The sequence below is a fragment of the Dryobates pubescens genome, chromosome 17 (genome assembly GCF_014839835.1).
Source record: "Dryobates pubescens isolate bDryPub1 chromosome 17, bDryPub1.pri, whole genome shotgun sequence".
In the NCBI taxonomy this organism is placed as follows: Eukaryota; Metazoa; Chordata; class Aves; order Piciformes; family Picidae; genus Dryobates; species Dryobates pubescens.
The window spans coordinates 13,991,319-14,005,362 of NC_071628.1; the positions used below are offsets into that span (position 1 = coordinate 13,991,319).

The window sequence follows — 14,044 nt, forward strand, 5'->3', positions numbered from 1 at the left end:
CTAAGTATTTGACTGCTTGTTGGTACTTTCAGGACAAATACATGATAGGCTGGGCATAGAAAACTTACTTTTTTTCAACCACAAGGGTCTGGCCCTCCTGATTATTGCAAAACATTTGGCATGGTGCATAGACCAGTTACAACTATCTCTTATGCCTCCAGTGTGTATCCATTCTGAAGAAATGAAGGAATTCAGTCTGTGGCTAGCAATCAAACACTCCCAACAAGCAAAGTGAACACTGATGCAATGCTGTCAAGTGTTGTGAGATCTTGTGCATGACTTATTTTTGAGAGCAAAAGTGGTATTACTTTGATAACTAACCCTCATAAACACATTTTCCAGAAGAGGTGAAGATCTTTCTCTTCTTTTTCAAGCTTAATGCAGAAGTCAGATGACCACATCTGTTGATTCTTTCAGTCCCAAGCTAAGCATGGGAATATAGCCTATATTCCAAATTCATTATCTATTTACTGTTGTATTTTAAAGAAATAGCTTCATTCTCTCTACAGCTTGAGTAATACTGTTTGTAAGCTACAAACAATCAAGTGTTCAGTTTAAATTTCCACTGAGGAAACATGAATTGAGTGTGTTGCATATCAGCACTATATGCTGTCAGAATGTAAACCAGTATAAGTTTCGGATGATTAAAGTACTGTTTTCTTCTTGTAGTTTTGGGGGTTTGTTTGTTTAAATAGTACATGGTCTTGCTTAAAGTTGACCCATGTGTTTATGTCAAATCATTACTTTTTTTTTTTCCTCCAGTAGGAAGTGAGAGACCAAATAGCACTTCTGAAAGTAAAGGGCTGCTGATGTGGAATTTGATTTTTCACACAGCAGGAAACAGAAAGATGTGTAGGAGCCCATAAAAGGAGTGACAGCGTATTGGTGCCTCAGCTGAGTGTGGAGTGTCTCACCTATAGAAACACAGAGAGGTTGAGCTTATCTCACCTCCAGTATGAATATTGAAGAACCAAGGGTCAACTCTAACAATAGTGTGGTCTGTAAGTGTGGAGCTGATGGAGAATATATGTTTAAACTGGATGGCAGTAAAGCATGGTGACCTGTACCCAAGAAGTGCTAGTAATAGGAATTTAAACAGGTAGTATCAGTGAAGCAATACTATGTGTGGCTACCCAGCTGGTGGGGTATGTGCATGCAAAGAGCATAACCATAACATATTTTTTTGTTTTGCATGCTGTTTTTGTAGTCCACAAAAGAGTCTTTTAGCCAGCTACAACTGGCTAATCCAGACAGTACAAAGTAAAGAAATTATATATGTAATGTGCTACATCTTTGAACTGTATATGAAATTCTATGTGATTGGTTACAGGACATTGAGGCTGCACCTTCAATACTGGGTTCAGGTGGTGGAGCCATGTCCAAAGAAGAGCATAAGAGGGGTCTAGAGCACAAGACCTATGAAGAGTGACTAAGAAAACTGGGTCTGTTTAGCCTGGAGAAAAGGAGGGTCAGGGAAGACCTTATTACTCTCCAGAGCTCTTTGAAAGGAGGTTGTAGTGAGGTGAGGGTGTCTTCTCTCCCAGGTAACAGGACAAGAGAGAACAGCCTCGAGTTGCTCCAGGGTTAATTTTGATTGGGTATTTGGAAAAATGACTTTCCCAAAAGGGTTGTCAATGATTGGAACAGGCTGCTCAGGGAAGTGTTAGACACTGTCCCTGGAACTATTTAAAAGCTGTGTAGATGTGGTGCTGAGGACCATGCTTCAGTGGGGGCCTGGGAGTGCTGTGTTAATGGTTGCATTTGATCTTTAAAGGTCTCTTCCAACCACAAACTCTTCTATGATTTTACATGATATAAATCGTTGTACATATGCTCCATCAATTACCTAATTCATTATACTAAGGTGATCCTATATTCACATTTAAATTCTTCCAGAGGGGTGGGGTTTAACATTAAATCCCCACAGGTTCTGGAGGGGATGCCTCATTGCTTTGACCTGTGTAGCAATCTGTCCCTGGCTTCTGTAAAGAAGCCACAATGAGGCATTATCTACAAAGGCTGACAGAGTTTGGCTGTCGTTAGAAGAACCAGGAGCGAGACACGGGGGTTGGAAATATCTAACTCCTGCGTTTACCACCGCTGGCAGCGGCGGCGGCCGCGGGATGCGGCCCCTTTAAGGGGCGGTGCTGCCGCCTTCCGCCCGCTCCTGGGCGCGCAGCGCTCTGCAGCTGCGTCATTGAACGGCGCCGGCGGCGGGCGCGCGGCCGTGCTGGCGCCATGGCCGACATGGAGGAGCTCTTCGGCAGCGACGCCGACTCGGAGGCTGAGCCGAAAGGTGCGAGGCCGTCGCGCTCCCCATTCCCAACCCACTCGGGACGGTCTTGGCGCGGGCCGCGCCGCCCTCACCTGGCCTCATCCCCTCCTGCAGTACTCAGTCGCGGGGAGGGAGGGAAGGAGGAAGGGAGCAGGCCTGTCTGCAGGGGATGGCGTTGCCCCTTCGCGGAGAGGTTAGCGCACCTCCTCCTGGCGGTATGGTTAGGCAGTGGGCCTTGCCCCGGGCCTCCTCTGCGCACCTGTTTTGCTGGCTGAAAAGCAGGGAGAACCAGGTTCGTGTAAATGTTCTCCCCTTAAAATTGCTTCACAGCAGAAAAGGCGATCGAGTTCCTTCGGCGGTCACGCGTTCCAGCTACCCTGCGCTAAGTTAAAGACCTGGTCTCACAGCCGAGACTCCGTAAGAAAGCGCTTCTTTGTGGCTGCTTTCTGTCACCGCAGCCGAGAAATCATGGGAAACGAAAGCAAAGCACGAATTTGATGATGTTTTATAAGATAGCGAGGTGGAGGTGGGTCTCATTTCCCAAGTAACGGGACAAGAGGGAACGGCCTCAAGTTGCTCTAGATTTATGTTGAACGTTTGGTAAAAATTCTTCCCCAAAAGGGCTGTAAAGCCCTGGACTAAGCTGCTCAGGGCAGTGGTGGAGTTACTGTCCCTGGAGGGATTTAAAATCTGCGTAGATGTGGTGCTGAGGAACATGGCTAAGTGGTGACCTGGAAGTGCTTGATTAACAGTTGAACGTTATGACCTTTAAAGGTCTCCACACAAAACGGTTCTGTGGTTCCATGATTCAAGATGATAAAAACAAGGCTTGTTTCCTGTTTGCCCCTTGCTACCTGTTAAAACTTGAACTATCATCAGCATTTAAAGAAAAAAAAAAAGGTGGAATATCTCCCAGTTTTAAAACACACTTAACAATTACTATAAATTAATGTTCAAGGCAGATCTTCCTTTTTTTCCCCCTGCTTTAAATACCATTCACCACCCTCAGCACTGGGGAGTAGCTCCATAGTAACAAACTTGTTAAGACAGCTAATTTTTAGTAAAGGCATGTTGACAGTTTTAGATTTGCAGGATCACTTAAAGTGTGTATGTGTACCTACTTATTTTAAACACTCACTATTTCAGATTTTATTTTCTTTTGTGCTCCTGCTTAACCCTTCTACAACTCAGTTAATAGGTTGTGGTTTGAAACTTCAGGTGGCATCCTTTGCTTTTCACTGGGTCTTTCATTGGCTGGGCATTTATTTTATTGTTCCGGGTAACTTCATTCTTACACTTCTGTAGGTTCTCTCTGGATTTCAGGGGGATTTTTTATTTCCAAAGCAACATTCATTATTTTATATGAATCCTTTCAGAGACATTTTAGCTTGAAAGGGTGATATCTGTTTTGCAGATTCTGATTCTGGATCTGAGTCTGATTCTGATCAGGAGAATGCTGGCTCTGGTAGTAATGCCTCTGGAAGTGACAGTGACCAGGATGATGACAGAGAAGCCATAAAACCTAGTAATAAGGAGTTATTTGGAGATGATAGTGAGGATGAAGGAGCATCCCATCATACAGGGAGTGACAACCACTCTGAAAGATCCTACAATCGCTCTGAAGCTTCAGGACATTCTGAACATGAAGATAACAATCAGTCAGATGTGGACCAGCACAGTGTTTCAGAAGCCGCTCACGATGATGATGATGATGATCGTGGGCATGGGTCAGATGAAGGCAGTCATCATTCAGAGGGAGATGGCTCTGAAAAAGCACACTCAGAGGATGAGAAATGGGGCAAGGAAGACAAAAGTGATCAGTCAGATGATGAGGAGAGACAGCAGAACTCTGATGACGAGGAGAGACAGCAGAACTCTGACGATGAGGAGAAAGTGCAGAACTCTGATGAAGATGAAAGGCCACAGGTGTCTGATGATGAGGAAAGACTCCAGAACTCAGATGAGGAGAAAATGCAGAACTCTGATGATGAGGAGAGGCCTCAGGCCTCAGATGAGGAGAAGATGCAGAACTCAGATGATGATGAAAGGGCCCAGCATTCTGATGAAGAGAAGATGCAGAACTCTGATGATGATGAACGGGCCCAGCACTCTGATGAGGAGGACCAAGAGCATAAATCTGGTAGGACTGAATACAACAACAATGATGTGCTTCTAGATTGATCTCTCTCTATTGTTTGATTTATATTGGCCTGAAAAGGTTCTCAATGTGAAGGCATTAATGACGTAGCTATAGTCATCTTTGTAATGTTTTTTATGCAGCACTTTTAAATTCCTTCTCATCTAAATCAAAGAAATTTTAAAATACATGGAACAAAATGTTTAACTTGCTGAGAATAATTGTGCTCCTTAGTAGAGTCTGCAAGGGGCAGTGACAGTGAAGATGAGGTTCTGCGAATGAAGCGGAAGAAACCAATCGCATCAGATTCAGAAGCGGACAGTGATACAGAGGCTCAGAAAGGTAAATGGTGGTGTTTCTTTGTAGGTTTTTGGTCTATTTCATTCTTATCCTAAGCACACCTTTCGTCTGCCACAGAACTTGATAAAACTAATAGAATAGAATTAACCTGGTTGGAGAAGACCTTCGAGGTCATCGAGTCCAACCTATCACCCAGCACTATCTAATCGACTAAGGTGTGGCTGTGGTGCTGTGGAGGTAGCAACAACATAGCAAGAAATCTGTGTGGGGAAGCACACGCTGTATTTCTGCAGATTGTCTCTAGTTAGCTGTGTCAGGTTTGCAGTTTCCTCCATGAGAGACAGAGCTTTTTGTTTTGTGAGCATTGGTTCACACATTTTTCACTGAGATGCTTCTCACCAGAGCAGCCCAGAGAACTTATACTGGGGTTTGTGATGGTTAGGTGGCTGAGAAGGAGGGGTTGATTCTCCTGAGAAATAAAATCTCCAAAATGTGTAATAGAGTTGCTGTTTATGTATTTTTAAGTTGTTTATTTAAGGAAAGGATGACCTTATGCTCTTAAGTCGTCTATTGCCTTTTCCCAAATAGATTCTCTTATTTGATAGAGCCTCTTCACAAAAACATAGCTTAAATCCTTAGCTTAAAATGAGAAAACTGGTTTTCAGGATAAGAGAATTATGTGTGCTTCATAAACATTCACAATTTATAACCTTCATAGGTGATTTTAAGTGATAATAAAAGTAAAGAATGTGTTAATCTGTTTGTATGTGAGTTGCCTGTAGGGGTGTGTGTATGCATCCATCTGTACTCTAAACCAGTTATTTTTCTGTTCAAGAACATGCAGATGTCATGGATCTGTTTGGAGGGGCAGATGATATTTCCTCAGGGAGTGATGGAGAAGAAAAGCCACCGACTCCAGGACAGCCCATTGTGAGTAGACTTGGCTTCTGAAATAATTAACATGACGTCGCGCTCTGAAATGTAGAACACTTGAGTTTTTCACTTCAGTGAAAAAAGGATAATGGCATTAATTAGGCACTACAGATAATTTTGTTGTGGCTGAAAGAATTACTGAAGTTTTATGCATAGCAATATCAGATGGATTGATTATCTGCCTTCCCCCAAGCCCCTTCTGCTTTTTATACTTGAAAGAAATACAATGTATTGTACTTGAATGTTATCAAGTACAATAACAAGTCAAGCTTTCTCTGGTACCTTAATACATCTGATTGACAAATATTTTCATTTTGGGCCTTGATAGTAATAAGTAACAATACTTTTTTAATCTGGGAAAAGTTGTTCCTCATTTACTCTCCAGGGCTTAGCTGAAAACTGTATGTTAGCTCCTGTGCTGTTTCCTTGCTGTCTTTGGTCAGCAATGGTATTCAAAATCACTTTTAAGTGTCATAAGACAATGCTGAATTGAATTGCTTTCACTAAAAATGCACATGTTCTTGTACCCAAAGCTTCCTGATCTCTCTCTGTGCATATGGATAAAATTTCTTTAAGCAAAATGTGTGTATTAGAACAGTAGTAGCCATACAAACTTTTTTTCACTTAAGCTCCTATTCCCTCTTTTTCCATTAGGATGAGAATGGATTGAGTCAAGAACAACAGGAAGAAGAGCCTATTCCAGAGACTAGAATAGAGGTAGAAATACCAAAAGTAAACACAGACTTGGGTAATGATTTGTATTTTGTGAAGCTACCTAACTTCCTCAGTGTGGAGCCCAGGTAATTGCATATTAAATACATGAGTGATAAGTTTTTTTTAGTGTTTACTGCTTTGTTTTAGTAATGCAGTTAAATATGTTGGCCATATTTTAAATGGTTGACATCAAGATGCACACTTTTGCTTGTGATCAGACAACAGTAATGCCTATATAGTAATACCTTGTTACAGATCAAGTGGTGAATAATTTTCTTATAAGCTTGGGTCTCAACTTGATTAAATACCTTTTTGTCTTTAAAAGCCAAACAAAATTACAATTTAATTGAAAGCACGTGCTACCAGTTGAATATTAAACATAGGTTCAGGCTCTCAAGGGATATGAAAGCTATATGCACAGGATCCTTATGCACTTTAGAGTGATAAAAAACCATAATCATAAATTTTAGAATAAGCTCTGTTTGATTTGTGTGTGCTAAAGGTACTGTTTAACTACGGAGAGACTCGTTACTCTTTTTTTCCTGTTTACCTAGCCCAAGCTACAGAAATTGCCTGGAATTCATAAGGAGAAACAAAATTGTTAGTTGCTTGTGATGATAGATTTGTCCCCACATCCTGTCTTCAGCACTAATGTCAAGTCACTGTTAGGTCCATCTCTTGGAGTGTTTCGTTAAGCCACTTCCCTTCCAGCAGCCTGGAAACCATTAGGAAGGAGTCTGGGGAATGGCCTTCCCCCGCTCACACATGCCCTAGGTTTCTTTGAAGAACAGAGGCAGAACAATCTCATTGTAATTTCCCTTTGGCTGGTTTGAGATCCAAGTAAAAAAATTACAGAGATTGGGCTCTTAGAAACTTCCTAATTCACCATTTTTGAGAGATGGTATTTTTTTCCTTTTATTTTCTCTGTACAGCAATGTATACATTTTGTTCCAGACTTAACCCTGACCTCCTCATCTTGATACTAAGGAAGCAATGTTTTCCGAGGCAGGCTTGCTTTCTTTTGGGCCGTTTAGAGGATCCAAGTATTAAAGTGCCTGTAATTGATGGTAGTGCAAGACGCTTGGGTAGGACTCCTGTGGTGCAGAGTCAATGCAGTAAATTCCATGACTGCAGTCGTGGCAGACAAGGCAGTACCTGCTATCTGTGCAGTGTGTTATTGAAACCCTTCAAGAACTTTTGTGCAACTCTCAAATATTCTGTGTTAATTTTTAGAAGAGTAAAGACTCTATTATATTATTTATTGCAGACCTTTTGATCCTCAGTATTATGAAGATGAGTTTGAAGATGAGGAGATGCTTGATGAAGAAGGTAGAACTAGGTTAAAACTCAAGGTATAGTGTTAATTTGCTTTTACTCTTTTACACTCATTTAGCCACACTTCTGTTTGCTTCAGGTATTTTAGAATGGTGTTTGGAGTTAACCGTTCAGATTGTAAAAGTGTGAGCTTTCTAAAAGCTTGGCAGTTGCATTTCACCTGTAAGAGTGATACCTTTCACCTTCTTTTCTTTGCATTATGCAGCAGATAATCTAGCCTTTCTAACCGTAACTCTTGACCACATAAAGTATATTTGATCACAGTACTCCTTACTCTGAGGTAGAACAAGGGTTGTGTTCTGTTTTTTTCCCGCAGGTAGAAAACACAATACGATGGCGAATGCGACGAGATGAGGAGGGGAATGAGATCAGAGAGAGTAATGCACGGATAGTCAAATGGTCAGATGGAAGGTTAGTTTGGACTTTTTGCTGTTGAGGGAATACAGTTCTTAGAGGGAAATGCCATGGCCTGCAGTATTAGAAGTTCAGCAAACTTTGATGTCAGTTCTGCACAGCAGAAATGGTTTTAGCCTCAGTGCTTTGAAAGTTTTACTTTCTGCTTAGTTTGGATTGTAATATTATTATTATTGTTTGCTATATATAGAAAGGAAACACAAAGGTTTTCTCCATTTATTAATGGGGTAAAAAATAGACTGTAGTGACTTCATCAAATAACTGATACACAAATCTCTTTTAAGCATGTCTCTCCACTTGGGCAATGAGGTCTTCGATGTGTACAAGGCGCCACTACAGGGGGATCACAACCATTTGTTTATCAGACAAGGCACAGGTCTACAAGGACAGGCTGTTTTCAAGACAAAGTTAACCTTCAGGTAAACCTGCTATTAAATATCAGATGTTGATGCTACTTTTGCAATTCTGTGTTGTAACAAGTCTATAAAGATGAGAGATAACAGTTCTTAAACCTTCAGAACTGAACTGTTTAGTAAGAATGTCCCATTTTCCACAGCTAGTATTTCAGTAAGGTTTTCCCCAAATTAGCTGTCCCACTTTGAAAGGCTAGGACACCACTCACTGCAGTGTGGATGCTAGATGTATTTTTTAATATATATTTTATTTTGCATTTTTAAGTACAAGTTCTCGCTGGAATCAGCAAGGATATTCATATGCCCTGAAATGAACATTTCTTCTGATGCATAGTTGCTGGCAAGATGATGATTATGTCCTGGGATATTGATGTGAAATGTGAGGATGATTACTTAGTTTGGTAACGGTCTGCAGGTGGTTTGCTGAGGGATGAATTGATGTCTCCAGTAGCTGTTACACTGCACCTAAATAAAGAAATAAGGATGATGCTTTTACTTTTGTGCAGATGAATCTTTGCAATCTTAACTATTCTGGCCCTACTATTGTCCTTTGAAAATGGGCAGCATCTTTGAAGAAGTCATTAACCCATAGCAATTTTTCAACAGGCCCCACTCTACAGACAGTGCCACGCACAGGAAGATGACTCTCTCTCTGGCAGATAGATGTTCAAAGACCCAGAAAATCCGTATTTTGCCAATGGCAGGTCGTGATCCAGAGTCTCAGCGCACAGAAATGATTAAGGTATTGTGGTGGGGACCTCTCTTATGTGCCAATTTAATCTGAAGAATCACAACTGTAATTAGCTGAACATTTTCTGACTTTATGAAAAGCAGAGTGTGTTTTGGAGTTACAGATGAGGTTTTAGCCGTGGGTGCAGTTTGCTTTACCTTACAGATTACCAAAACCCCAGAATATATACTTGACACTGCTGTGACAAGGTGCTCTTGACTTGGTTTGGTTTTTCCCTCTCAGTCTTTTGATGTTGTTTCTTTCTTTGGGCAGAAAGAAGAGGAGAGATTAAGGGCTTCCATTCGTAGGGAATCTCAGCAGCGGAGAATGCGGGAGAAGCAGCATCAGCGTGGCCTGAGTGCAAATTACTTAGAACCTGATCGCTATGATGAAGAGGATGAAGGAGATGATTCAATCAGTCTAGCAGCTATCAAAAACAGATACAAAGGTGGCATCAGAGGTAATAATAAGCCTTAACAGCAGAAAGGTAGAGTCTGTGTGATTCAGAAGTATTAATTTCACAGCAGAGTGCTGATAAGATTGTATTTTTCCACTTCATTTGACACATGAGGAGATGTGAATACAGTTTGTGTATGTTTATTTTGTTTACTCTGGAGTTAGATTCTGCCAGTTTTTTGGGGACTAAGAGAATCTCTTCCTCATCAATGTAAAATAAAGTTAAGTATTTGTCTTTTCATCCTTCTTTATAGAGGAACGAGCTAGAATCTACTCCTCTGACAGTGATGAAGGCTCAGATGAAGATAAAACACAAAGACTACTCAAGGCAAAGAAACTGACTAGTGATGAGGTAAGAAAAAGATTTTGTTCTTCAGCTTGTCATTTTTAATCAGGAACATTCCTGTAGTAGATCTAGTTTTTAAAGCTGAAACTTGGCTTGCTTTCCATGGTAATTAATCACCAGTATCTTACACACTGCATTAGTTCATAGACCTGGGTGATTTGCAAAGGAGATCACTATTGTAATTGCTGATTTGAAGAGGAAAAAATGATGCAATTATGTAAAATGACTTCACCAAAATTATGAAAGGAGTAAGAAGACTTCATATCAGAATCCTCCTGCAGTGTTGTTTCCTTTGCTGCTTTGGTGCCATGGGTTAGTTGCTTGGGCGGTGTTGGATTGGTTGATGGGTTGGACGCGATGATCTTGAAGGTCTCTTCCAACCTCGTTTATTCTATGTATTCTATGTATTCTATTCTATGACTTATTATGGACATAGCAGAAGCATTGTGATGTAATATTTCTACTCTTTTTAAAGGGAAGAGTTTAAAAAAATTAGTTAAAAAGCACTAATGTCCACTCCTAAATAGGCATCTGTCATCCATGTATCATCCTAAACATCAGGCCATGACCAAATTAAATATTAGCTACAGCAGTAGCACTGCCTCCTCCTCTTAAAAAGTTGCATTTTATTGGTTTGTAGTTTATCACTGCTGGTCATAAGCAAATAGATCTTTGTGGATCTGTGTGAATCTTGAGGTCTAGTTCACGTCAAGTGATGGCACTTGTGATAAGCATTGCAGTGTCACGCTTTTCAAAATTAGGCAGTTACTCTGCTATTCATAATAGATGCTGAAGTGGCTAGAACCTTACTGCATTTTAGAGGCTTCCATATAAAATATCCTATTCCTCTTAAAAGAGTAATTCTGCAGCATAGATTGCTCTGTGTCCTAGTGAGTGAATGCAGATCAGACAGCCTCTGAAATCCCATAGCTGTGTTTAAATGACCCATGTAGGACTTAGTTCTTCATATAACACATACCTCTATAATGTAAGAAATCTTAAGTTTTGAAGGAATGAGTTTGCTGTCATTCCCATTTGTGTTCTGTGCTTCTTGTAAACTCAGGAGGCATGTCTTATTTCTAGCCTGTTTGATGGTTGCTGCATTCTGAATGTGTGTGCTTGCTACTGTGGGGTTACTCCTTTGATGCTATCAGCTGCGTATTTGCATCAATAGGCATTGTAATAGACATAGATTCTGGCTTTTTATTATACAATGAGGAAAACTGAAAATTTCAGAAAATGTGGCAGTCATCCTGGAGACATACTTTTAGTTGTGATGCATGTAGGCGAAACTAATTTTGTGCTAGGAGAAACTGAACTATTGATTTTTTTCAGGCACTGCTCGTTGTTAGTTCGTGACACAACAGTATCAGGACTTAGCAATTCCAGTCTCTCAGAGCAAAAAGTTCTAGCCAACAGTATTTCTCTGCTGCTTGAGGAATGCTAGCCTCCATTTTAAAATTATGTGATTTAAAGGTAGTATTCTGCTCAGGGCCACGGAGGGGAGCTACAGTGTTACAAACTCTGCCTGGTGATGTGTAACTGCTGACTTTCAGTCACCACGTGGGAAGTGTGGTATTTGTAATGTGTATCTGCATTCATGAAACACTGACTTCCTTGTACACAGATTTGCCTTTATGTGCTGTCAGTCGACAACACAAATCTTTGTCCTGATAATACTTTGTTACCATTGCTGAAAATGTCAATCTATTATTAATAGACTTTATCACACATGACAAATAGTTTTACTGTTGCTGTAGTTAATGGGGATATTCTGCTGAACGGGAAGATGAATCATTTAACAGTAGCCTAGCTAGATTACAAGAGTGTGCTTGTTCTGAAGAAAAAAAACTGTCATTGAGATTCCTGCCCCTACTAATTTCTGTTTGCCATGCGTAAAATCCCTTCCTAAAGGAGATTCTTGCAGTAATTTAATATGCAAATATAAGACACTCTGAATAAAAATTATTCATTAGAATTCTCAAACTCTAGTAATACAGTAAAAGTAAAGTTCTGAAACTCAGTCTTTGCTGCTTCTTAAAATGCAAGATCTTGATTTAAAAACCCAAAATCACAAAAAACCAAACCCCACCAAATGGAAAAAGGGATGAGGTTGATTAGACCTGAGGGTATTTTTAAAGATACCATTCTTTTTCAGGAATAGAGTTACCACTTATTGTTTATGACAGAATTGATGAGTTGTGCATTGGCAACTAGGGATTTGTAGTTTTAAGTATTTCCATAGCATTCTGATTTAAAATGTTGTTTGGAAGAGTTATTCAAACTAAACTGGTGGAAACACCCAGGGAATAAAAAACAGTCTGCTAACTCTATCTGGATGCTAAAAATGTGGCCACTGTCAAGGGTTAGGGCTGGGCTGGCCACTAAATGACTGGCAGATGCGCTCTAGTAACTCCTCTTTCTTCCCAAAGTGGAAAAGAGAAGAAATAAGGGAGAGAGATTTAGGAACTGGAAAAGAAAATTGAAACTACTTTGATTAAAATGATAACAATAAAATGAAATATATAGAGAGATACAAACCCAGTATCAAACCCAAGGACAAGCATCCAGCCTATATGTCATGTTACTGCTTACAAGCAGGTAATTAAGCTAATGATTTGAGTTCCTTTGACCAGGTCTTTGAAGCCTCCTAAACTATGTCTGTCTTAGACTGTAGTAAACTGTGGTGTTGATTCTCAGTACTAGTGGTTTCTTGTCAGTCTGTTTCCTTTCTCCCAAAGAGTAGTTTCATTTTGCTTTATTAAAATGAGCAAACAAAATGCCTGCCCACTTCCTCAATTTCTTCTTTGCTTCAGTAGCTCTAATCAGGGCATAAGAGTGTCAGTAGTCTGGAAACTCAGCAAAGGTATGCAGGCTGCCTGAGGGAGAAGCTTCTGCATGGTGGAGGATGCACTGCAAATTCTATGAATTGTCCATGCTCATAAGACTTGCTGAGAATGATATTGCACGTGTCGTGAATCCACGTGCCATTAACGACTTCCGTGCCATAGATCAACTTGAAGCAGATATGGTTGCATGTCCATTGAGGTAAGGAGCTACAGCAGCATTATGGACCCTCTCAGGTTGGGGTTCGTGCCTGTTAGCAATGCTGACTGAACTTGAAGTAGTGATGCATAAGCTTCACAGTAGCACAAAATGGAAAAAGCAGAACTAAGAATTTTACTTCTATTGCATGAAAGACTTCAGGCCTTTTCTTTGTTCTTCTGAGTTTTTTATCCTAGCTCAAAGTGTGTTGGTTTATTTGTGTCCTTTTTTGCCTTTAGGAGGGTGAGCCTTCTGGAAAGAGAAAAGCAGAGGATGATGATAAAGCAAGTAAGAAGCATAAGAAATACGTGATCAGTGACGAAGAGGAAGATGATGATGATTAATATTAAAGGAATTGCAAAAATGGGGGGTTTTGGTTTTTTTTATATATATATATCTATATATATTGTACAGTTCTCTTACAGCACAGATGTAAGTAACCATAATGGGGTTATTTTGATAAAGGAAAATTTCCCTGAAGTCTGCATTTCTGGTGTGAATAAAGTTTTTTTGACTTCCTTTTACTTTTTAAGATTTTATTGCTCTTATTACACCCACTGTTGCCCCAGAGGTCATCACAGGGCCATTTTTCTTCCCTGCACAGCACGTTGCCGTTTTGAGAGTTGTAGTACCTGCTCATGCAAGTGAACTAATCAGTGTCTTTTACTGAGTTCAGGAGGAGAAACCATTCTAATCTTTATAGAATGCTTAAATGATAAGTTTGGGTGTGACAATTTACCTTACTGTTTCTGTGGAAGGATTGGAAGAATGGACGGGTGGTGCATCCCTAGATATTCCCTTACTTCCTGGTGACTCTGAGCAGTACATTACTATGCTGATACCGCTTGAAGACTGAAAATATTTCTTACCTTGTTGGAGTAAACAGTGGTGTTCTGTAGTTAGAATGGTTAACTGACCACATAACATGATGTTTATTTTTCATGCA

General features: G+C 40.2%; 1 protein-coding gene across 2 annotated transcripts; it reads left to right on the forward strand.

The window, feature by feature from the left end:
* The first annotated feature begins 2,208 nt into the window (after positions 1 to 2,208).
* Positions 2,209 to 13,629, forward strand: LEO1 (LEO1 homolog, Paf1/RNA polymerase II complex component). 2 transcript variants are annotated; one of them, XM_009897224.2, is made up of 12 exons: positions 2,209 to 2,296; positions 3,690 to 4,415; positions 4,647 to 4,754; positions 5,548 to 5,642; positions 6,300 to 6,445; positions 7,627 to 7,711; positions 8,011 to 8,105; positions 8,393 to 8,527; positions 9,128 to 9,263; positions 9,525 to 9,711; positions 9,962 to 10,059; positions 13,338 to 13,629. In XM_009897224.2, the coding sequence occupies exons 1-12, from the start codon at positions 2,239 to 2,241 to the stop codon at positions 13,440 to 13,442; spliced, it is 1,974 nt and encodes a 657-aa protein (XP_009895526.1). In that variant the 5' UTR covers positions 2,209 to 2,238; the 3' UTR covers positions 13,443 to 13,629. The 2 variants fall into 2 exon arrangements, with proteins under 2 accessions (XP_009895526.1, XP_009895527.1); XM_009897225.2 differs by having other exon boundaries at positions 4,650 to 4,754; positions 13,338 to 13,627.
* Positions 13,630 to 14,044: the final 415 nt, after the last annotated feature.

Coding starts and splice junctions, on each gene's coding strand:
- LEO1 (XM_009897224.2), top strand. CDS start 2,239: ATGGCCGACATGGAGGAGCTCTTCGGCAGCGACGCCGACTCGGAGGCT. Junction 4,416..4,646: donor GGACCAAGAGCATAAATCTG/GTAGGACTGAAT, acceptor TGTGCTCCTTAG/TAGAGTCTGCAAGGGGCAGT. Junction 8,528..9,127: donor AAGACAAAGTTAACCTTCAG/GTAAACCTGCTA, acceptor ATTTTTCAACAG/GCCCCACTCTACAGACAGTG.